Consider the following 23,188-nt stretch of genomic DNA (forward strand, 5'->3'; position numbering starts at 1 on the left):
TGTCTCAGTGTTTGAAAAAGTTCCGGGAAAACTACTCTAAGTAGCATCTGCTTATGTAAAAGCTAGTAGTAGAGCTGTCTAAATAATGTGTGTGCACTCAAAAGCTACAGCCCCAACCAAACCCAAGAAATTGCATTGATCTGTATACAAAATAATTCAAGCACTGAGATTATTCAGAGGTAAAAGTTTTTGTTTTCTTTGAAGACTTCATCTTATTTAGTCACATCTTCTCACTATGGATGAGGTGGGGGGGGGGGGGGGGGGGGTTGTCGCTACTGTACAGTACCCATCAATGGTTAAGTTATACTTTATTTATCCCCATGGGGAGGTTCATCCTCTGCCTTGAACCCATCCCAAATGATAGGAGCCACTGAGCGGTGCACAGGGACCAGCTCCAGCACAAAGGCCAGTGCCTTGGAGTTTGTCCGTAGTGCGTTTCTTTTGCTGTAGGTCAAAAGTGGAGCACCCGGAGCAAACCCACATTAACACGGCGAGACTCCACAGAAAGGTCCCAGTCAACCAGAGCTAGGTTTGAACCCTGGACTTTCTTGCTGTCAGGCAATAGTATTAGCCACAGCTAAGCAAAAAACTATTACATTTTGCCATCGTAACTATTAGTATGTCACTGTTACACCAGTCTGCACTTTCTGCTCACAAAATAAGTGTACAGTACTTACACATATTCTTTTGCACCTTAAAACACTTAACTGTTACCTAAAAACTGTGGCATATACTGTAGAAGGTACTGTGCTGTTGTATGGTACTGTGGCAGCTACTGATAATGCTGATGGTGTATATGATATGCCAAGCATATACTGTACGTACATTGCATATACAATGATTTATTTCTTTATAATCCTATTAGTATAAAACTACTGACTCTTTTTGCTCTTGTTTTTCTGTCATTCTCTTTCTTTTTCTTTACTTTTATCATTATTACCTATGCTGCTACATTGTCTGAAGGAAGCCTAACAAAATTAAGTTTGACTCTTATGTACCTACCTGTGCACAAGCTGTTAACAAAGAACAACCTTGAACCTTGAGTCGACACTTTTATTAATATACAGCGCCCGGGGAGAAGTTAAGGGTTACGTGTCTTGCTCAGGGACACTGACACATTCACCTAGGTCCCCCAGTGGTATGAAGTATTAAATTCAATCAGATTATAATGGCTGTCATTCAAATATAGTCAATTACCCCTCATCAATTTTAAAATTAGAAACCACAGATGGAAGAGATCCATTGAAATGTTATGACAAATGCAAATCAAAGAGAATCAGAACCATGAATCATGCTACTGATACAGAGTGTAAAAAGGAAAACAATGCTGGACAACACAGAGGAACAACACAAAAACAACAAAGATAAACTTTAAAAAGGGAGTTCACGTTATATGAGTGACCTGATTATCGTCTCTGCCAAACTCTGAAAAGGGGGGAAAAAATAAATCATGAAAGAAGTAGAGTTCTGCCGTAGTAATATAACACTGGTAATCAAAGTCTTCAGTATACAGAGAATATGTGTTCATATTTATTTTTTGCTCTTTGTTCTACTGGGCTTGGTGCATGGCCAGTGGCAAATAGAGAAAATATACATAAAGATACCTGTGGTAAACTCATCCTGAGATTGGGATCCCGCCGAAGCTTGAGACCCATGGGACCCCTGGGACTCCTGAGTGGACCTGGACAGTCGTTGATGAGTTTGTCTCTTTTCCCTCAGAATGCGCTGGAAATTTTCCATGCGCGCTTTGTGACTTTCATCAGATGGCTTTCTCGTCTCTGCCTCACCAAGTGCACAGTCCTCCCCAATGGGACTTAAAGCCAGCCCTTCCGGACTGACCACTCGCCCCACTGGACTCACCGGGACATTAGGATCTACGGGATCCTGCCCTCCTGAGCTGTGGTCTGGCATCAGGTCTGGGATAGATGTTTCTTTATCTGTTGGGGATTCTTCTCTCCCTAGTGAGAGCTCCATGGAATGGTATTCAGTAGGTGTGCCGGCAGAGTGGCTTGTTTCAGAGGGCGAAGGAATAAGGGGGCAGGACACATTCTCATGTGGTGGGCCACAGTCCATATAGACTGAAGGCTCACTGTATTCCTCCTCTGGAGTACCTGGAGTATGTTCTGGCACACTAACATCTCCCCCTGCGTGCTGTGGAGTGCTGTCCCCCTTTGGAGGATCACTGAATCGTCTGGCAGGGGAGGAAGCTGCCTCAGACCCACTGCCATCGTCTGCATATTCAGTGTTGGAACCATCCAGCTTTTTAAAAGCTCCTTTTAAAGCAGACCGGAAAGTGAGCACAGCCTTGGTGAAAGTCTTCACATCAAATCCTACACCGAGGGTCTCCTCTGTGCTCTCAGACTTGAGACCCTCTTGAGTCGTTCTAGAACAACAGTCTGTTGCATTGACCTGGGAGACGTTCTCTTCCGTCCACTCTTGGTCCAGACTCTCAGCTGAGCCTACATCCAAAGTGTCAGCCAAGGACGGGCAGTGGTCGCAGGGTGACAGAAGCTCCAGGCAGCCATCATCGCAGTCTGTCAGTAGCACAGTGGAGCAACTCAGACTCCTAGAGGGCTCACTGCCAAGTTCATCAGCAAAGGCATCCATGGTGTGGTAACCAGAGCTACGAGAATAAGGGCAGTTGGTTACACAGTCACACTCTATGTTTCCCTCAGCAGAAGCCTGCAGCCTGGATGGCCTCCAGTTCAGCACACTGGAAGAACTGGAGGGGGAGTTGTAATGTTGTCCGAAGAGCAACGAGAGGTGCTCAGAGCTGCTGTGTGAAGACAGCCCTGGTGTGCTACTGGTCTCCTCGGTGGTGCACCTGTCCCATACACCGGAACTGTTCTCCAGATCCTCTCTGCTGTTCACACAGGAGCAGACATCCTCTTCGCTCCAACCTCCCTCTCCACTCGCACTGTGCTGTATGTCTACAGAAGTCCATCTGTCAAATGCTGTATCACGGGTGTGGTACCTGCTACCTCTTTCTGGACAGGTGGAGCTGTGGCACGAGGACAGGGAGCTGGTGCTGTAGCAATTGTTCTCAAATTGATCTGCAAGGTAGCAGAGGGCAGCTGCCCTGGCATCTGAGGAGTGCACATCTGAGTTCTGGTCCGAGTTGTCCTGATCAGTTTGCTCTGATTGGCGAACAACTTTATCTTCTCTCCATTGCTTAGGTGATATAGGCCGTTGCACCAGGCGTGGACTCTGCCTGGAATCTGTGTCCCAGTCGAGGTGGCAGAGCAGAGGGCTGGTGGCTCTCCTGTGAAGGGATGTGACGGCATTCTGTCTCCCTAGGCTACCTCTCCTGACTCTGGGTGACGTATGGACAGGCTGAAGCTGGGGGGCAGCTGCAGCTCCAGAGTACATCTCTCCTATCTCGCTGAGTACTGCATCCACACAACAGGACACCTCGTCCACCGAGCCTCGCACAGAGCTCAAGTACTGCCTCAGGTCCGAAATCTCCTCTTGGATCTTGTTAATGCCTCTCAACTCTTTAAGGATGTGCTCTACGATGTTACTAGAACTCTCCCCTGCTTCTTCATCTCTGCCCTCCTCTCCATCACTGGGCCTGGGTATAGTATCGTCCACCACCCCGATTCCATCTTGACAATCAGAGCTGCTGTTCTCTCCTGATGGAGTCAGGTCTGGGATGCCGGCGGAGGAGCCATTGGAATGGACGACACAAGGAGCTAGCATGTGACCATCTCTACTCAGCTCCAATCCTGCCAACATGGGCCCACTTGGGTCCCCTGTATGGCTATGACGATTGTGGGCCTCTGACGTATCCCTGCTGGAGGGATCTCTCCTCAGACCACAGATGAACATGTCCTGTTCCATTTCCACTGATGCCCGTGAATGGAGTGAGTCATCACCAGATCCCTGCAAAACCCTCTGCAACTTCCTCCGCATTCCTCTCCCCAGCTTGGGGCTCTGGGTTCGGGGCTTCTTCCCCAGCTCTCCCCCACTGGGTAGCTGGTGTGGAAGGATCTCCATGTTGTAGAGTCCATCCTGTCCACTGAGGTGGCCTCTGGAGAACATTCCTGAGAGTTGAAAGTCTGGTCCCCAACATGGACTGACCAGATAGCTCAGGTCTCAGAGTGGTCTGAGTACGAACCACATCCTGAAGTGGAAGGGAACTGAAGAGCTCAGAGAGCCCTCTCCATCACATCCATGACTAACAGGAAAGAACTGAGAGACAAGTGTTTGGTAATCAGATTTCAAAGTGATACTGTTGAAATGCAATCATTTTCTACTCATGGTAAGTCATACTCATGGTTCAAGTTTTAACCTCAAGGTACTGTAAGTGGAACAGAAAGAAATACATTTTTGTTACGTTTCACTGCCTTAGTCAGGTAAAGTTGAATTCATTCAATCATTCTTTCTTTCTGAAAACTTCTCCCCAATCAATTTCATCCTGTCCTTTATAATGAAACATGAATTCTGTGCATTAAAAACGCTTAGTCAAACAAGATATATTTAGCTGCACTGTTTGACTGTGAGCCTGCTTGTAATTCCAAATGTTCAGCAGACCAGAAAATAGATAACAACAAAAATAAATGCAATACATTTTTCAGCCAAACTCCACAAACAAACAAAACTGCTCTCACTCTCTCTCACACACACATACTGTATCACATTAAATCCCTGTTTTAATCATTACTCCACCAGAGGCGCCGATCCCAATTTTGGTAGTGCTATGCTCTTTTCGCACAGGATTAGTATTACATTGGGGACCTCATGTAATAAAATTACCCCCCCCAACGTCTGCATTTATTTACGGTAAATAAGCCCATCTTATGTGTATGCAGAATGAAATTAACAAATCCAAGTAGAACGTTTATCGATCACGCTATGGCCTATGTACTATTCTAATACTTTCATTTTGTCACCATTACCTCCACATGGGCCACAAGTGCAGAAAGAAAATCCAACCAGGGAAATGATCGGAAAACAAGTGTTGGTTATTAGGGGATAATATTTTCCTGTTGAATGGATTATCAAAATGTTTAAACCACCCTCTCAACACGATTGAAAATTATGTTGTTTAGATGTTTAGGCCACATGAGGCATTTTTATTCTAATTGAGTTATCATTTTGATTATTACTGTCCATGCTTGTACCGAGATGAGTTGGATTTGCACCCAAATATGCTGTCAAAACCTTCAGGCAAAGAAGCAGACTTTTTTTTACTGCGAAATTACAGAATAGTGTTATCAGATTACCTCCGTGTTTTCTGAAATATAATCTCTCAAAACAGATTGAGCTCAGCTTTTTTTCCCATTTTTTGCCGATGGGTTCCCAGATTGGCTGAAATATAGTAGGCAATTTACCCTGGAATTATTACTTTACAAATTATGGAAACGGGATTAAAGTCACAGATGTCCTATTACTAGTCCCGTGCATATAGGGCTCCAGACCACTGATTACCGACGGTTTGTCCGATATTTTGTCATAAAGTGCAAAATCAATCAATCAATTTGAAAAACAGATTTGGTGAACAAGCAACAAATAAATATAGAATACAAAAATGTAACTTTATCTTAATTAACCACTAAAGCCCTATTCTAAATCTTTCTATAAATATAATATCTACAAGCTCACAATGCGACTTGTAGATCAGCTATTTTTTAGTTTTGCATCTTTTCGCCTATAATGACATGCCCAAAATAGGGATGACAGGTTGATGCCGTCCAAAAAAAGTCAAATAATGGCCGATATATCGGCCAGAACGATCAGTCAGGCTCCATTTCACTCCTCTGAAGCTGTGTAATTCCTCTGCACACACATCGCCTGTATGGCCTGACACAGGCCTGACCTTCCACCCAATACATCTGCCTGACAGGAGGACTTACTTCAACAAAGTACAGATAGGGAAAGCACTGCTTTTTACCTAAAGGACAGTAATCCTGTGTGTGAGACAATGGCTCAGCATCACAACAGCTCTATAGAGAATGCCAGTGGACACAATAGTCTGAGGTGCCAAGACTTAAAGGCCCTGTGACATGTTTTAGTTAAAATGTGTTAAATAGCTCTATATAGTATATATTGCTCAATAACAGGGGTCTCCCAAACTCCCCAGGTCTTTAGTTAACAGAAAATCCTGTCCTGTATCTCAAACTTGGTTCCATCACTGCTATGACACCTGAATTTCACAAGCAATACAGGTTCATCTTTCTCTTAAGATACTCCTGGCACGTTTAAGGTCACTGTCAGGAAAAATGAAGACTAATCTTCTGGAAACTGTAAATGCTTTTAATTGAGTTGACCATGTTCAAAGTGTGCTGCCATTTTTGCTGCTCTGTCAAACTCCTTTCTCTTCCTGTCACTGCCGTTTCACTGTCCTATTTATTCGATTGTATATTACATACAGTATGACATTTTATTTCAATGCGAGTCATTTTTTTATTGTTTCCTATGCAGTCACTGCTTTAGCCATGGGGGGGGGGCTATCTCCATACGACTTGCCTGTAAACAAATAAAGTGCAAAATGCAATAAATATATTGAAAATTGTGTTGTCAAACAGCCTGCCACTGTATGTAATCAGTGCTGTCCAATCCCCCAGTACAGTCGTCTGTTTGAGTGACAGCATGTGTCATACTGTCCACCATAACTAGTCAATCTGCAAACTGCCCTGTCCATCACCACCTTAAGCCACACAGCTTAAGATTTCCATGAATGTGAACTGAATAAATGTATAAAATTCCATTAAAAAAAACAAAAAACTGAACTTAACCAAACTTAACTGCAATTTTAATACCAAACATTGTAATTCTGAAACAGATAAATCTACACAGTATCAACAACTTGAGCAAGAAAGGAAGGAAACTTATTCCCTTATTCCCCATTTCCTTTAAGACAGAGAGGGTGAACCGAGTGAGAAGGGACAGGGGGGGTTATTCAGAGTGCTGCTTGTGAGTGATAGTTGGAAACTTAATTAACTCATCCCTCCACCTTGGGTTAAACCTCTGTCCAATAGCACTCAGCACTGGTGGTGTGCATTAGCATGATAAGAGTCTGGATGGCAGCAAGGTATCATGGACACCAGTAAGCACAGTTTGACAGACCCATGGGGCTAATAGGATGTGCATTGGGGCTACAAAGGTAGGATGGGGCCACTCCTGCTTCTAACTGAGGAGGGTTAGCAGCAGAATAGATTCCGGAATTGTGTGAGACCCACCTAGAGAAAGATCTCCCAATTAAAATGATCTCTCCCTTTTTTCATTTAAATTGTTTTTCTTTTGTATTTCTGCCTAACTCACTTAAAATAACCTTTCTATATATATATATATATATATATATATATATATATATATATATATATATATATATATATATATATATATTACAGTACAGACACAAATGCCTTTCAGCAGCTCGTTGAGCTGCACTCCTGAGTGCCGCTGGCCCATTTAGTCGAGACAGCCAATGATCTATTTGGTCTGTGAAGGCCAATGACTTTATCAGTTAACTGGTCAGAATAAAGAGAGGCTGAGACGGCCGGTTGAAGTCTGGCCCATCCTCACTGACAGTCTTAGCAATTCCCTGCAGCAATGTCTCTCCTTACTAAATGGTCTGTGGCCTGGAAAAAAAGATGACTTGCATTGTTAGTCTTTCATCTGACCGTCTAGACTTCATATACACAAATATCCTTCAGTTTAAGACTTGAAAAGTAAGTGTTGAGCCTAACTGGAATTTTGGGGGGTGGTAAGGGCTTACCTCAAGTATTTCAAATCATGATATGACTCAACTAAGATGCATAACAATGTACAAGATCTTTCACTCACATCTTATTAGCTAAACATGCTACAACTGTGTTCTAGCATGTAACTTTATATGCACAACTTTACATGAGTAAATTAAATAATGTCACAAACTTTTTTTTACTGTATACCGAATACACAAAACAATGCGTGATATGTAATATAAACCTTACCTCACAGAGACAAAAAAGTATTATTATTATTAAGAACAACCTGTAGATGGCATCATGAAAAAGCTAATGAATCCATGTGGAACAGTGATCAGCAAGTTGGTATTGATTTTTAAAAAAAGTCTTTCAAAAATACAAATCCTCCAGTGCTTGTAATCCCATCCTGTGCCTTAATTTCCCCACTGGGCTATGGGTAGCCGTTCCTCACCCAGACAGACAGATATACCGGCAGATGTAAATCTCGCGTTTCTACCACTGGAAGGGAAAGGGTAGACTAGGAAAACACTGCAGTTCAACCCCAGTTAAATATCCCTCCCTCCATGTCGCCCCCATCCCTCCCTCCCTCCCTCCCTCCCACTTCTGCATGCTTTCACTGTTCTCTCTCTCCGTCTCCCTCTGTCCTCTGGCAATGTAGTTCACCACAAAGCTAATCTGAAGCTGAGAGACAGTCTGTACTCAGCCCCCGCCCCCTCTTCATCTTCCTCTTTTTCTGCATCCCCACATCTGTCCAGTTCCTGCCATCTACTCTCCCTCTTAACCACTTTAAGCCTGGCATCCCCATTTTGGGCAGGTCATTATAGGCCAAAAAAAACAAAAAAAAACATAAAAAAGAACAGATCTACAAGCTCACGGCTTGTGAGCTTGTAGACCAGTTATTTTCAAATGAATTTTCAAAATATTTTCAATATATGGTGTGTCATATTTCTATAATATTCCAGCAGAAGTGGTCAATCAGCCGAACCAAGCACACAGGGCAGACAGACATACAGTATACCACGATAGGTATTTAAATAACGTATACTGCAAAATAAAATACAAAAATATATACTATACACACAAGAGAATCTGAAACTTATCTCGGAAATCTATTGTAACACATTTTATTTACATATATTTGTGACAACAAATATACGTTTGTTCAGAGTTCTGAGCCAAGGAATTGAAAATGGAGGGACACTACATGTTCAACACATTCAGCCCCATGTTTCCCTCTGAATCTGTGCCAGCATGCAAGGATGTTCTTGTACAGCTGTGTTTAGCGCTCATTTATTACACAGCGCTCTTTGACACCACTGTGACAGATTAACTACCATTTCCTAATTCATTACAGTCTTCTCAGGATTCATCCTTGTGTCTTAAGTGCTTCCCCATGTTCCATAATAAATAACACTTAAGGCAGCTTTCACCTTGCTGCTCCCTGTCCCCCTCTCTTATTGCCTTTGGTCAGCCAGCATTTAACATGGTCATCTCCTCCAGTCCTTGCAAACCAATCACCATAATGGAACCCGGCGAGCGCTAACGAAGCCTCTCCATTGTCAGTCCATAACGGGCTTAATTAACAGGATGGACCACAGGCAGGAGTGTAATGGTGTATTTTTTTTACAGGCGCTATTTAATGACGTCACGCGCGCGCATGGCACGCACACACACATTTTTTTCTTCCTTAATTAATGTGTATACATAGTAGGAAACATATTTGTAAAGGACTAGTTTTTAGCTTAGTGTTAGTCTTAGTAAATCTTCTCAAGGAATGCCTTTAATTATAGGAGCTAAAACTAAAAGTCTTTCTCTTCTGACTGTGGGAACGCTGTTGTTTCGCGTGAAGCGACCAGTGCACCCCTGACCACAGGTAAGGATCAGTGAATGGGCTATGTTTAATATGGCCTCCGCTGGTCTCTAACTGGACTTTGATTGACGATGGGCAGACGAAGACTCAGCATCTGTAAAGCACCTCTACAGTATGGATGCACAACTACACAGGTGATGGATATCCTAGTCCTAATGCAATTCTATATCACAAATAACATGTACTTATTAAAGGTACTGTATGTACCTTTAATAACCTGAAATATATGTTCTACACTCAAAGCACAATGAGCTTCAACCGATTCACTAATAACAGAATGTTTAATGCATTCATTCTCCCATAGAAGAACATGATAAGGCATGAGGTTACATTTGCACTACTGTTTATGAATTCAAAGGGCAAAAATGGTGATGGATCAACAGCATATTGATATTTGTTTCCTAATTCCTTTCACACTCATCTTTTGTCTCCTGAATAATTCCCTTTGTATTCAGTTATGCCTTTCCCTCAGGCTACAGTCACCACTCCATTAGTTCATTCATGGTAGAGAGAGGAAGAAGGACAGAGGAAGGACAACAGAAGATGACAAAAAGAGAGTGAATTTGCCACACAGTGAGACTTGTTCATTAGGGCGGGAGCTTGTTTCATCAATTAGTTCCCTGTACCAAATACATGTTCTAACAGATTCAACCGGACTGCCTGATCATAACTTGATAACTTAACGTGACAGGAGGTGACAAAATGACTTTAGATTTCAACTAGATATCCGTTGTGGAACCACATTACAGGCACTTAGATGGGCAAACCGCCCATTAATGCAAATTACGGACCACTCTGGCGAAGCATTGTGAGATGGGTAGAGCTCCAGAGAGAGAGATATGCATAGATCAGCCTCCACAATTACAGTTTCACAGGAAGAGGGGAAATTACTGTAGTCACTGGAGGCTGAGAGGAGTACATTTACATGTACAGTAGCAATCTGCCTCATTTTTTCTACATGCAGTCTTCATTAGGTCCATCAGATGTAGACATGCTTCGTGACCATTTAAAACAACTACATTTTCAATCTTCAAATTCAGCCCTATGTTGCGTTGATCAGAGCAATGGTCTCCGAGTTAAGGCCATTTGAAGAGTTAAACACTGCTGTAACACTGCTGTAGTGCCCCATATGTGTGCAATTTAGGTTTTTTGATGTGACTATTGTCATGCCAGGCCCCTGAACAGTGTTTGTGCCAAGTTTGGTGCGGTTTGGAGCCCCAGGGTGCCTGTGCCTATTAGGGTTTAACATTTTCCGGGAAATAGCCAATTTTAATTCCCGGGAATTTTCAGACCTTTTCCCGGGCTTCCCGGGAATTCCCGTTAAAGGGTAAAAAAAAAAAAAGTGCCCACTAAAATGCATTTATATGTAGATACTTAAATAGCCAATTTTACACCGAGGTGCCCAAATGTCCCTATTGTGTCCACCTATGAACTTGCACTAATAATGACTTAAGTTGATTTTTTTAAATCATATAAATATAATATATAAATATAATAGCCTATAGTTCCCTGCCCTGGCGGAGATCTGCCTTGTTGCGCAGCATCGGGTGAAGACAATTAACTTAACGAGGAGCTGCGCTCAAAACACTCAAACATCAAACTCTAGCTGCTGAAATAAACGTTCCATTTGTATCATTATTGACAAGAGAATTTGCAAAGGATTATTTATTTATTGTCCATCAGAGCCCCGGTGAGGTCACAGCTTATCTCTACTTTTGTAGGATATTGATTTGATAGCCTAAACTTGTCATTTGTTTGCAGTTATTAAGTTATATTAGGCTACTTGCTGGATATTATAAGACTCCATTTTGGGATGTTGGCTGTATGTTGTCTATTAATCTATATTTTGTTGTTGATCAAATGTGGGGTTTTGTAGTGTGATTTTGATGCACATGCATGCGCTGCCAGCACTGACAATCAATGAGACAGACAGCTGTTGTGCAGTTCACTTGTTCTACTGGGTAGTTCTAGTAAAATGGTAGTTTGAACGTTCTAAAATGCAAGTGTAGGCTACATTAATGATGATAAAAAAAAATCGGACCACATCGGTCTAATTCTCTCTCTCGCTCTCTCGCTCTCTCTCTCTCTCTCTCTCTCTCTCTCTCTTGCTCTCTCTCTCTCTCCAGCTCTCCGGTCTGTCCTCTCTCTCTATCAAAAAGCATTGCTTGGCTTGCGCGCATTTTAAGCTGGAATATAGGATCGATCATCAAACCTACCCATTGTTAATGCAGCGTTTCACTTGATGATGTTGAATCTGAACTAGTCAACTGGTGTCTACCATATTGACAGCAGAGGAAACAGTGAAATCAGCGTGCGTACTGCGCAGGGCAGGCAGGGGGCATCACGGCCACTTGTGTTTTATTTTGTTCATTACTGTTACATTCAGTGCGTCCCATATTGGTTCACAACGGGACGATGGGACCCTGCCCTGGTCGGCAACGCGGCAAGTAACTTGCCTAATTATAATAGTAATTCCTCCACGCTGTAGATAGGCCTTTCTACTAATTAGTATTCATTTCTAACAAGAAAAAAAAAAAACGGGAAGCCCGGGAACTGAAGTGAATTCCCGGGATGGTAAAAAACCCCGAATTCCCGGGATTCCCGCATCCCGGGAATCCCGGTGTTAAACACTAGTGCCTATGGCACCCAGGGGCCCCTGGGTGACGTGGCCCCTGGTGTGGCTATTGTGATGGCAGACCCCTGACCAGCGTTTGTGCAGATTGGAGCAACGGTACGCCTCGCAAGTCTGCATGTTACGTTTGTGACGTCCATCTACTTTTCTACACAAGTGCAGGATCTATAAGACACTGCTTTCCAAGATGGCACCCAACAGAAGTACCTTCTTTGAGCTTCAAAACCAGACCATGCTGCAAGTCATTAACGGCCAATGAGTGGGGCCCGGGCCCCAAAAAAATATTCATAAGTAATGCTGCAATCCATACCATACAAATGAAACTCAACCAATTCCAAAGAGTTTGTGTGTGTGTGGGTGCGTGCATGCTTAATCTGAGTGGATGTCACATGTGCAAGTGTGTTTGACATACATGTGCACGCGCGAGAGTGACAGTGAGAGAGAGAGAGATGGATGTGTTCTTGTGTATTTGCATGCAGCTATGTCTGTACTTGTGTTTGAGGGGATAATACATTACAAGGTTTATAATAGTTGATGTAATGGAAGACTCCTTACCTCCCGGAGCTGAACTCTGACTTTATTGATGGCCTTCAACCAGCGCACTCTGGATATGGAGAATGGTAATGGAGGTCCTTCATCATGGAATCTGGAGTAAATCGGGTTAAGACGAGAAAGAAGGGAAGAGTATATCATATATTTTCCTTTATAGCGCACTTAAAATGTGTCCGACTGCTGACAAACAAAAGTGTACCTTTGGAGTTTAGAGGGCCTTCTCTCTATTGGGGTGTCTTTCGTCATATTCAAGCCCCTTCCCACATCCAAGGAGGGTCTACGGGTGTCTACGGGTGTCTCTTCATCCTTGAACACGGACTGTTCGTTGGTGGGATGGTGACCATTTGTGGGTGGGTGTCCATTGACCGGAGGGCGAAATCCAGTGCTGTGATAGGAGTGGAAGGATTCCTCCATTTCTGAACCCCCAGCACTCTCCTGGCCAGTCTCACTAAGCTGGGAGCTGGTCTGACTCAGGTTTCCTGATGACCCATAACGACTACTTTCCACTGGACTGGATTGTGAAAGATGAGTGAGGGAAATGGTAAATGTTACAGTAGAATACTTACTACAGTAGAATACTTACTACTAATACTACAAAAAAAAAAACCTGGTCAAATTGTTTTCACAAACAGTTTTCATTGGATCATACCAACTTACAGTAAGTGCCATAACGGACACTATCTATATTGCTCTGTTGTCCATTTAGCACTCCAACCAGGTTAAAGCAACTGTAAAAAATATTTGCAAACACATATTTGGCCAAGGGCTAATTGGGGAAATAGCATTATCAATGGACCCAACAGAAGTGCAAAGTTATATCCCAAATATATACTAGAGGTTCGGGCCGCTATGTGGCGCACCACCGATCCGACCGATATGCCCATATATGGAGATCTCTGTATCTGCCTGTCCTTGTCCCTTTCATGCCCATATATGGAGTTCCCTGATGTCATCAGTATATGCCCATATATGGACATGCCCCCTTTTGTGCTCATATATGGAGCGGACTGATTTGTTTGCGCCTGATACCATGACGACACATTGAGGTTAGACAACACACTCCATATTTGGGCGTAGCTACATTGGGAACTCCTTATATGGTTATGCCTCCCTTAAGCCAATTTTAATATAGGATACTGTATATTCTCATTCGTTTTTTGTTATACAAACATAATAATAATAGAGGCAAAGGAACCCAAAGTTGGTTGGTGAGGCAGACTGTGGCAATGTACCTAAAACAAACTGTTTTACTGATGTGTTTACTGGATATATAAAAATCAATCGCTTTGTAATTGCAACACTACTTTTGTGGTATATCGGCTTGAATGTCCGTGTGGCTGTTTCTTTGTGTGTAGAACAAAAAGACGGCTTAAAGACAGATTGGTTGAGCATAAAACTGCCATCCGAACGAATAACCCAAAGTATCCTATGGCTGTTCACTATAATGGAGAAGGACATGGTATTAGTTAGTATTTTTTCCCCAACAGTCTGCCTCACCACAAGCAGAACTTTGGGTTCCTTTGCTTCTACAGTATGCCTATACCTGTTTCACAGAAGAGCACCTGTTTTGAGCCACTGTGATTGAACCCAGGCAGCGCTTCCTTTCTTTTGTTTTAAACATATAATAATAATTGCTTAATAAGTACATCCTGGTTTGAGTTATTATGTTCAAATGAAAACGGTTTGTTTTCTACAAAGACTGGCTATACAGTATGCTTAAGACAACACATTGATGAATGCCTATTTGGAGAAGGATATAGACACAACATTCACAGAACAGAAATTCAAAATGTACAAGTTATTGTTTCTGGTGTAGAGCCCTGCATTGGGATTGGGGTCCCGTGGGACCTAGTCTCTGAGACGTGTTGGCTCTCACACTTTTCAAATGTTTCTGCCTAACAGTCTATACTTGGGAAGCTCTGAAAATTAGAGGATGTCAAGTAACTTCCCCACTTCTGTTTCAGTGCAGTCGCATAAATAACTCCTACTGGAAACCAAATGAATTGAAGCCTAGGCAGCTAGCCGGAAATGGAAAATAGCTTAATATATTTTAAATATATTTTAAAATACATTTTCGTGAGCACAATCTTGCGGAGGAGGAGAACGTAATTTCGAAAAGTTAATACCGACATGTGTGCATCTATTTATTAATAATAGCTACTGATCACCCAGCTCAGCCCACTATGTCTATGTCTGTGGTGTTGAAGTGCTTAAATGGTGAAATACTCAGTGCACCCTCCTCTCTCTGTTTATATTTGGGTCCCAATGAAACTTTGCTGTGGGTGGGAGCGAGCAGTCAAAAATAAACTGCGGGTGGGATGGGTTGAAACTATGGTGGGAGCGGGTGGCAATGGTCAGAAATCCAGCTGAAGCGATTAGGCGCGGGATTAATAAAACAGTCCCATGCAGGGCTCTTTAGCGGTGTCCTTAGTTGTGTTTACGAGCTAGTCTCCAATATCACCAAAATAGCAAATACTGAAATCTCACCCGATTGTTTCTGAATAATTAACTGCATGAATAATCATGTGTAAAAGTATTGTCTGACTCAAATGTCCAAAATGACTTATAGTGTAATTTCTGTTCTGGAATTCATTTGGGGAAAGGAATGCACCTTCTATTATATAAAGTTATACATACTGTAGAAGATGCAACATTCATAAATAAAGGACCACATTACTATACATAAACACTCAATATAAAGATGGAATGAAAATTAATGAATGGACTGTGGAGCTGGACAGGGAGGTACTCTTCCCCAAAACGTTAATGCCTCATGAATGGTGTTGGGGAAGGGGGCTGCCATTTATTATGCTTTTACTAGCCTTTTAGCATTCAATTGGTCCTTCCTGGACTGGTTGTCCAGCTGCACTTCAGATGTGGGACCTGCGGAGGGGGATGTTTCTACAAAGCTTTCCTTCTCCTTTTGGGACAGGGATGCTGAAGGATCTACTTCAGGAGTGGAGATGCAAATCTGTGGGGTTGCTACATCATCCATGTAACCTACCGGATCCTTCTTTTGGACATCAGATGCTGCAACTTTTTCTAAAGTTTGTACTTGACCAGATGTTGGCTTGCCGCTGGCTTTGGGCTGAGTTACAACGGGGGTAGCTTGTGGGCTGGGAGGGTCTGCCTGCCAGGGGAATCCGAACTTTGCTCCAAATAACGAAGCAGAAGGTGTCTCCTGTTTTCCAGCAGAAGATATTCCCTCTTGTAACAGACCTGCAGATAATGTCTTAAATCCCGAAAACAAACCACCTTCTGTTTGAGGCATCGAGGAAGCACCTGAGGACACTGTTGGTGGGGATGAAAAAAGGGATCCAAGAGATTTTCCTGCATCACTGGTTGCTGACATAAAGCCAAAAAGAGACTTTTCTTGAGGTTGCTCTACAGTTTTGGGCAACTGATCAACTGGAGTATCCATTTTTTTGTTAGCTGGTGGAACTGATTTGTCAGCCTCTATACTTTCGGGTTCTCCTTTAATGACTATGGGTTTCTCATGTGTCACCTCTCCTTCGAGATTTGTTTCATTTGTACTTGTGGTAGAAGCTGTTACAGATTCTTCCACAGCTGTTGGGAGGGCACTACTTCCTGTTTGGTTACCTAATGTTATTTGCTCTTCATCAGGTAAACTTGAGTCAGCCATTTTACCTTTTATGATCTCAGCACCCTCTTGAACTACTTTGGGAGGAATGCTTTGATTTTTATGATATGGTTGTGGTCCAGTTTCATGTGTTTGCATCGGCTCAGTTAGTTTGGGATCAGCTGGCTTAGGTGCTTGTCCTATACTCCCAAATAATGACCCTCCTATTCCCCCAAGTATTGATGCTCCAGCTTGTGGTGCAGCACTCTGGGCAGCAGCCCCTCCAAACATTCCACCCAACAAAGATCCAGCAGTCTGAGGTGTTGTACTTGAGGTAGCAGCTCCACCAAACATTCCACCCAGTAAAGAGCCACCGGTCTGGGGACCTGGAGATGGGGCAGTGGGCTTTCCTCCAAACATACCACCCAATATTGATGCTCCAGTTGGAGGAGCAGTGGCTTGAGAAGTAACCTGGGTAGTAGGACCTCCAAATAAACCCCCAAGTAGTGATCCCCCCGTCTGAGAAGTTTGGGTGTTGGATCCTCCAAGTATGCCACCCAGTATAGATCCTCCAGCCTGTTGCTGTTGACCTTGAGCAGGAGCAGTTGCTGGTTTGAAAAGTGAGGACATAAAGCCTGATACTGCATCGGCCGATGAGTCTAGAACAGATTTCTCAGGCTCCGGAGTTTTCTTATGTTCATCTACAGCTGGAGTTGACTCAGTGGCAGGTGCTTCTTCAATTTTGGGGGACATTTGATTTTGGTTAGATTGATCACTCACTGGTGTTTCCATTTTTGACAACTCTTGTGGTTTGACAGATTGCTCTGATTCCCCAGTAATGTCAGCTTCTTTGGGTTGACTGTCGCTAGCTAAAGCAGGTGATTTATCAACTTCCTGGTCAATAACTACAACTGGTTTATCAGTTTGGGGGGCACTTATATCTAGATGCTGGTTTGCACTATCAGAGTTTAGAGTTTCTGTCATGTCACCACCTTTGGGAACAATAATAACTGGAGAGGTCTCAAAAGTAGTTGCAGTTGATATGTTGGTCTCATCACTTGGTTTAGTTGGAATAGCTGTAGTGGGTATTTTATTCTCAGCACTGGGTTTTGTTGGAGGTATCATTGTGGGAGCTGATGGTGGAGCTGGTCCTCCAAACATTGAAAGCAAACCTTTTCCAGGGGTCTCCATAGGGGCAGAGGATACACCAGTCTGTGGAGCTGCTGGCTGAGGAGTAGGCCCTCCAAATATACCTCCCAAAATTGAGCCACCCATTTGGGGTGATGTAGTCTGAGTTCCAGCTCCTCCAAAAAGTCCACCCAACAAGGATCCACCAGTCTGAGGTCCTGCAGTTGAGGCTGCTGCTGTTGTTGCTGCTGCTCCTCCAAATATCCCACCCAAAATGGAACCTCCACTGTCTGGACCAGCAGCCTTGGGAGCAGAACCTCCAAACAGACCTCCTAATAAGGACCCACCTGTTTGAGAAGTTGTTGTTTGGTTGGTGGGCCCTCTAGTGATACCCCCTAGTCCAGATGCTGTAGGTGGTGGAGCACCTGTTTGAACATTACTAGGTTCAGAGAGTCCAGAAAACATTGACAATAAACCTTTACTTGCACCATCTAAAATAGACCCAGCATTTGAGGTGGAAGCCTGTGGACTTGATCCACTGAGCATGGACAATAAACCTGTCACTGTTGGCTCCTTAGGGGGCATAGGTTCACCTTCTGATGTGGATTCCTTTTGCACTGTTGCACCCTCTTCAGGAGGCTGTGTCATTATACCTTCTGCTTTAGTGCCATCTTCAGAAGATGTTACAGTTACAGTGGCATCAGTCATTGGGGAAGTCTGTGGTTCATTAGCCAGCAAACTAGCCCCATGTACACTTTTACCCAATGTGTCACTATTGGCTGATGCTCCTGGGGAAACACTACCAATTGATACCATAGATGGTCCTTGTGAGGGGTCTGTGGGCAGTGGCTCTTTGGGAGGGGCAGCAGTACCTTGTTGTGGAGGTGACATGGGACGAACCTTAGCAGCTTCTTTGGGTGCTGTAATTCCTGAGTTTGGTGGGGTTTGTGTAGTACTGGAGCCTCCAAACATGGAGAACAAACTTTTTGCTGGACTTTCATTGGAGGTAGACAAGCCACCCAGGATTCCCCCAAGGACAGAATTAGCTGTCTGCACTTGTGGTTGAGGTTGTGGTTGGGGTGCACTTTGTGCTTGAGATTCTGCTTGAACTATACCTTGTTGAGAATGTGATTCAGACTGTGGTGAAGGTTGTGATGGACTTGGACCACTAAACATAGACAGCAATCCCTTTGCTGGGCTTTCAGTTGAAGTTGATGAGCCAGACAAAATACCTCCAAGAATAGAACCTGTTTGTGGCTGAGACTGTTGAGGACTCGCACCACCAAATACAGACAGAAATCCTGTGTTTGGGGGCTCTTTTGGGGGAATAGTACCCTGGGGGTGAGTCTGACCAGTAGGCTTGGTTTGAGCAGAAGGCTGGGGAGGACTTGGTCCACCGAACAATGACAATAAACTTTTGCCAAGAGATTCCTCTTGTGGAGGTTGTGGCGCTGCACTTGGAGGAGGTGCAGTCTGTGGACTTGGCACACTAAATATTGACAATAAACTTTTACCAATTGATTCTTCTTGAGGAGCTGGACCGGGAGGTGGCACTTGAGGTGAGGGCCCAGCCTGGGCAGGTGGAGGTGTTCCTGACAACATGTCACCAATAGAAAAGCCAAACAGTCCACCAGTTGATTTAGGTGCTGGTTCTGGTTTTGTCTGTGCTGTTGGTGGCACACTTAGTGGCTGGCCTGGGGCAGGAACAGTACCAGAATTAGGATATACTTGTGATGCACTTTTACCTGGGGGTTGGCTCTGACCTGGCTGAGAAGCACCACGTTGGTGAATTGTTTGTTGTCTTTGTATGCCCTTAGGTCTAGGAGCCTGGGAGCTCTCTGAAATATTAGATCTTGACTGCTGTTGTGGTGGTGGAGGGGCCTCAGCAGTAAATAGGCTGCCTATTGATCCAAAGAAATTAGATACACCTGTAGGTTCTTTGTTTGCAGTGACACTTCCTGGCAAGGAAGCAGTGCTGGCAGTTTTACTTTGCTGATTCAAAGGTGCCTGAGGAGACTTCTGGGGCTCTGGTTTTGGCTCTTCCATTCCAACTGCCGACTTGAATAAGTTCATGAAGCCAGATTGTGGTTGTTCAGCTGGTTTATTCACGGGTTGTTCCACTGGCTTATCAACTATGGGTGATTTATGTAGTGACTCTCTTGAGCCCCCAGTGGTCTGTGTTGGCAGGCCTGCCTGTTGTGACATAGTAGACTGAATTGACTTCTGGGGCTCTGGTTTTGGCTCTTCCATTCCAACTGCAGACTTTAAAAAGCCCATGAAGCCAGATTGTGGTTGTTCAGCTGGTTTATTCACAGGTTCTTCCACTGGCTTATCAGCCACAGATGATTTATGTAGTGATTCTCTTGAGCCCCCAGTGGCCTGCGTTGGCAGGCCTGCCTGTTGTGACATAGTAGACTGACGTGCAAGTCTAGGTTTCTGTGCCGTAGATTGCGAAGGTGCAGGAGAATGGGTCATTTGACCGACTGCTGGGAGTGTGGGCAATATCCTAGACTGTGAGGTGGCTGGCTTTTGAATTTGAGTCACACTTTGTGGCTGAGCTACAGATGTGGGGGGGTCTTCTTTGATGATCTTGGACTTAAGACTATGGAAACCTGAAGACAGAATGCCCTTCGATTGCTGGTTAGGAGCCTCAACCCCAGGATATCTACGTTGATCACGGGAGGTTGTGCCAGCTTTGTCTGGGTCTAACTGAGATGAGCTCTTCTTGGACTGACGATTAGGCTGTTCCTCTCCAGGAGTTACTCTCTTCCTCCATTCTTGCTCTGATGTGTCATCTACATGTTTCACTGTGACAACAGTAGATGAACGCCGTCGTTGGCAAGGCTTGTAACAGTTGTTAAGAAGCTGCTGCTGATACGAGTTTGAAGTTGGTGAAGAGTTTAGGGAAACAGCAACCTTCTGAGCAAGAAGTGTCTTAATTTCCTTGTTGTTCCAATACGGACCGATGTGGTCTTTATTATCGCATGAGAGGTCAATAACTTCTGGGTCTTGATAGCTATAGGTGGGATGTGCAGGATCCATTCTAACTTTGTTCAGTTTGTATGATGCTAAATCTGCAGTATGGTTTCTCTGTGACATAAATGAGTTTTCAAACATTTGGGAAAAACGCTCAAGATTTAAATTCATGATCTGGTTTCCTTTCCGATATGCAGAAGATAGGTCTAGGGGTGCATTGACAAGTTTAGAATCACTTTGATCTTGACCAGGTAGCCAGAGAAGCTCATCTTCGTTATACAGTGGGACTTTAAAACCACAGACAGAAACCATTTCATTGTGTAGCCAAGCATTAGGAAAACTACCCAACTGCTGCACATTTCCCCACTGCTCTCCTTCGGGTGAACAAGCATATACATTTTCACCTGCAGCATCTGTGAGCAAAGCATAGATGTATTCATGATCAGTGTACACAAAGTAGCCACAATCACCATCATCTGCTGGCCACCACATTCCTTGCTCCAACAGTGCAAGCCATTGCTGGTACCATTCTGTATCCTCGAGATACATAGACTCTTCAATCTCACCATTGGCACCTGGTGCATTATTAGAATTAGAATGATTGGAAACACCATCAGTGTGTAAGTCCTGAGCATTATCCATTTCATGCTGCCAGTTGGCTGAATAAGACAAGCTTGGAGCAGTCTCCTCATAATAGCCTTCATGATATGAAACACCACTCAGGCTATAACAACTGCCATCTTTACATGAATGGTACTTCCCCAACATGGAATTACTTGGTTTAGTAGTCAAGTTCAATGCACCATCCTCTTTGTTTACAGACTGTAAATTACCCAAGTCATCATAGCTACTCCATAGTCTCTTCTTGCCATACAGATCCTTATTAAAACAACCTTGTTCCTCTAACTGATATGGACCAATGTGTTGTTCTTGTTGGCAAACAACTTCTTCCCATGGCTGTGAAGAGGTATACTGTTGATTCATATTTGAGGCACTCCAGTGGAGAGAGTACCCCTGCACTAATTGTGCATCTTCACATTGCTTTGTGTATCCTTGATTTTCTACTGGCTGTTGATAACTGTGTGAATGATTCTGAAACTGCTGCCATAGAGCAGATTGTTGGATCCATTGGTTTTCATCATAAGTCGGACTTATACCATAAGGAGACAACTGACCGTCGTAAACGGTTGGCCTTGCTGATTCATACAAAGAAGTACAGCTTCCACTAACGTATGGTGGCGTGGACACTGATCGATAATTTGAATCAAAAAGTGAATGAATATTACCTGTGCTATAAGCCATTGGCCGGACTGATTTAAAAGAGTCATACTGTGATGATAATTGAAACAAATTACCTGTGCTAATTGAGCTGTATGCTGCTTGACTCTGAAAAGATCTTTCATAAGTAGCCTGAGTTCTTAAATCCAAACTCCCTGCATCAATTGACACAGGTGAACCATAGATGGCGTGCCTGCTCCTCCCTGGAATAAGAGGATCAGGATCAACTCTTTGCCTACCTTCTCTTTCTAAACCAGAGGTAGCACTTGTTGTGGCATTTGGCACCATTTTGAATACATCTGAAACCAAACCCTTTGCATTAGGGGAAAGTGTTGTCTCCTCTGGAACCTGAGCTACCCGTTCTAATCGTTTATGAGAAGATGGTTCATCTACTGTATTTCTAGTAAACAATCCTGGTAAAAACCCTTGCTGGGTAGACCGATTATTGTCTCGCTCAATATCATGTTCTTGTAGGGACTCAGGAGTTATATTGCTAGGTGGTTGACTTTGCAGTGTTGCCTGCCTTCTTAGAGTGTTCACTGTAGCTCCCTGATGCAGTGTTTGCCCTGTTGGTGTCTGGCTGCTGGTTGGTGTCTGGCTGCTGGTGTCAACACTTGCAAGTGGTTTTGTCAACTTACTGAACAAGCCTGAAAGCACACCAGATTGATTTACAGTCTCTTGTTGTGGTTGTACAGTGTGACTATCTGGTGGTGGCTTGAACTGTTCCTTCTTTTCTTGGGATTTGTGTGGCTGCTGAGGCACATTCTCTGAAGACGATTTGAAAAGTCCAGAAAGTAAACCACTTGCTTGAGTCTGAGTTTGGGCCAAACTATCTTGTGGTTGATCTTGTCTTGGATTTGACATATTGCTAACATATTGTTGCTCCAGATTAGATCTACTTGTGATAATTCCATGTTGCTGAGGTGCTGGGGATGAAGACGATTTGAAAAGTCCAGAAAGTAAACCACTTGCTTGAGTCTGAGTTTGGGTCAAACTATCTTGTGGTTGATCTTGTCTTGGATTTGACATATGGCTAACATATTGTTGTTCCAGATTAGATCTACTTGTGATAATTCCATGTTGCTGAGGTGCTGGGGGTGAAGCAGAGTTAACATTACCTGCTGAAGAAAACTTAAAAAGTCCAGACAGGACTCCTCTCCGCTCAGATGGTGGTTGTTGGAGAGGAATTGTTTGTTGTCTAGTAAAGGCAGATTTTGTAGTTTGTTGCTGGTCAGTTTGTTGACTTGGTGATCTTGGACCTGGGATGTTCTGTTGATTTAAATAATATTTATTTTGTTCAAACACCCCTTGTGGCTGTTGAGAATGAGTTGTTTGGCTACTAGAAATATTTTCAGCAGATGCGAATTTCAACAACCCAGATAACAGCCCCCTTTGTTGTGTCTGTTGGGGTTGTGGAGCTTGATTCTGTGTTTGGTGTTGACCTGGGTGATTGTCAGGTGGGATCCTCTGTGGCTGAGGTT

The 23,188-nt window shown here is 43.6% G+C and overlaps 1 protein-coding gene across 3 annotated transcripts in view; it reads right to left on the bottom strand.

Moving 5' to 3' along the window:
• The window catches only part of LOC311037018 (protein unc-13 homolog B-like), a 93,196-nt gene that overhangs the window by 34,372 nt on the left and 35,636 nt on the right, over nt 1-23,188 (bottom strand). For all 3 annotated transcript variants that reach the window (XM_084046057.1, XM_084046056.1, XM_084046058.1), the window contains 2 exons: nt 12,945-13,256; nt 12,749-12,839 (listed from right to left, as the gene is read on the bottom strand). In XM_084046057.1, the coding sequence (XP_083902183.1) occupies nt 12,749-12,839; nt 12,945-13,256 (403 nt within the window). The remainder of the gene's footprint in view (nt 1-12,748; nt 12,840-12,944; nt 13,257-23,188) is intronic.

The sequence above is a fragment of the Gymnoscopelus microlampas genome, assembly GCF_963454915.1.
Source record: "Gymnoscopelus microlampas genome assembly, chromosome: 21".
In the NCBI taxonomy this organism is placed as follows: Eukaryota; Metazoa; Chordata; class Actinopteri; order Myctophiformes; family Myctophidae; genus Gymnoscopelus; species Gymnoscopelus microlampas.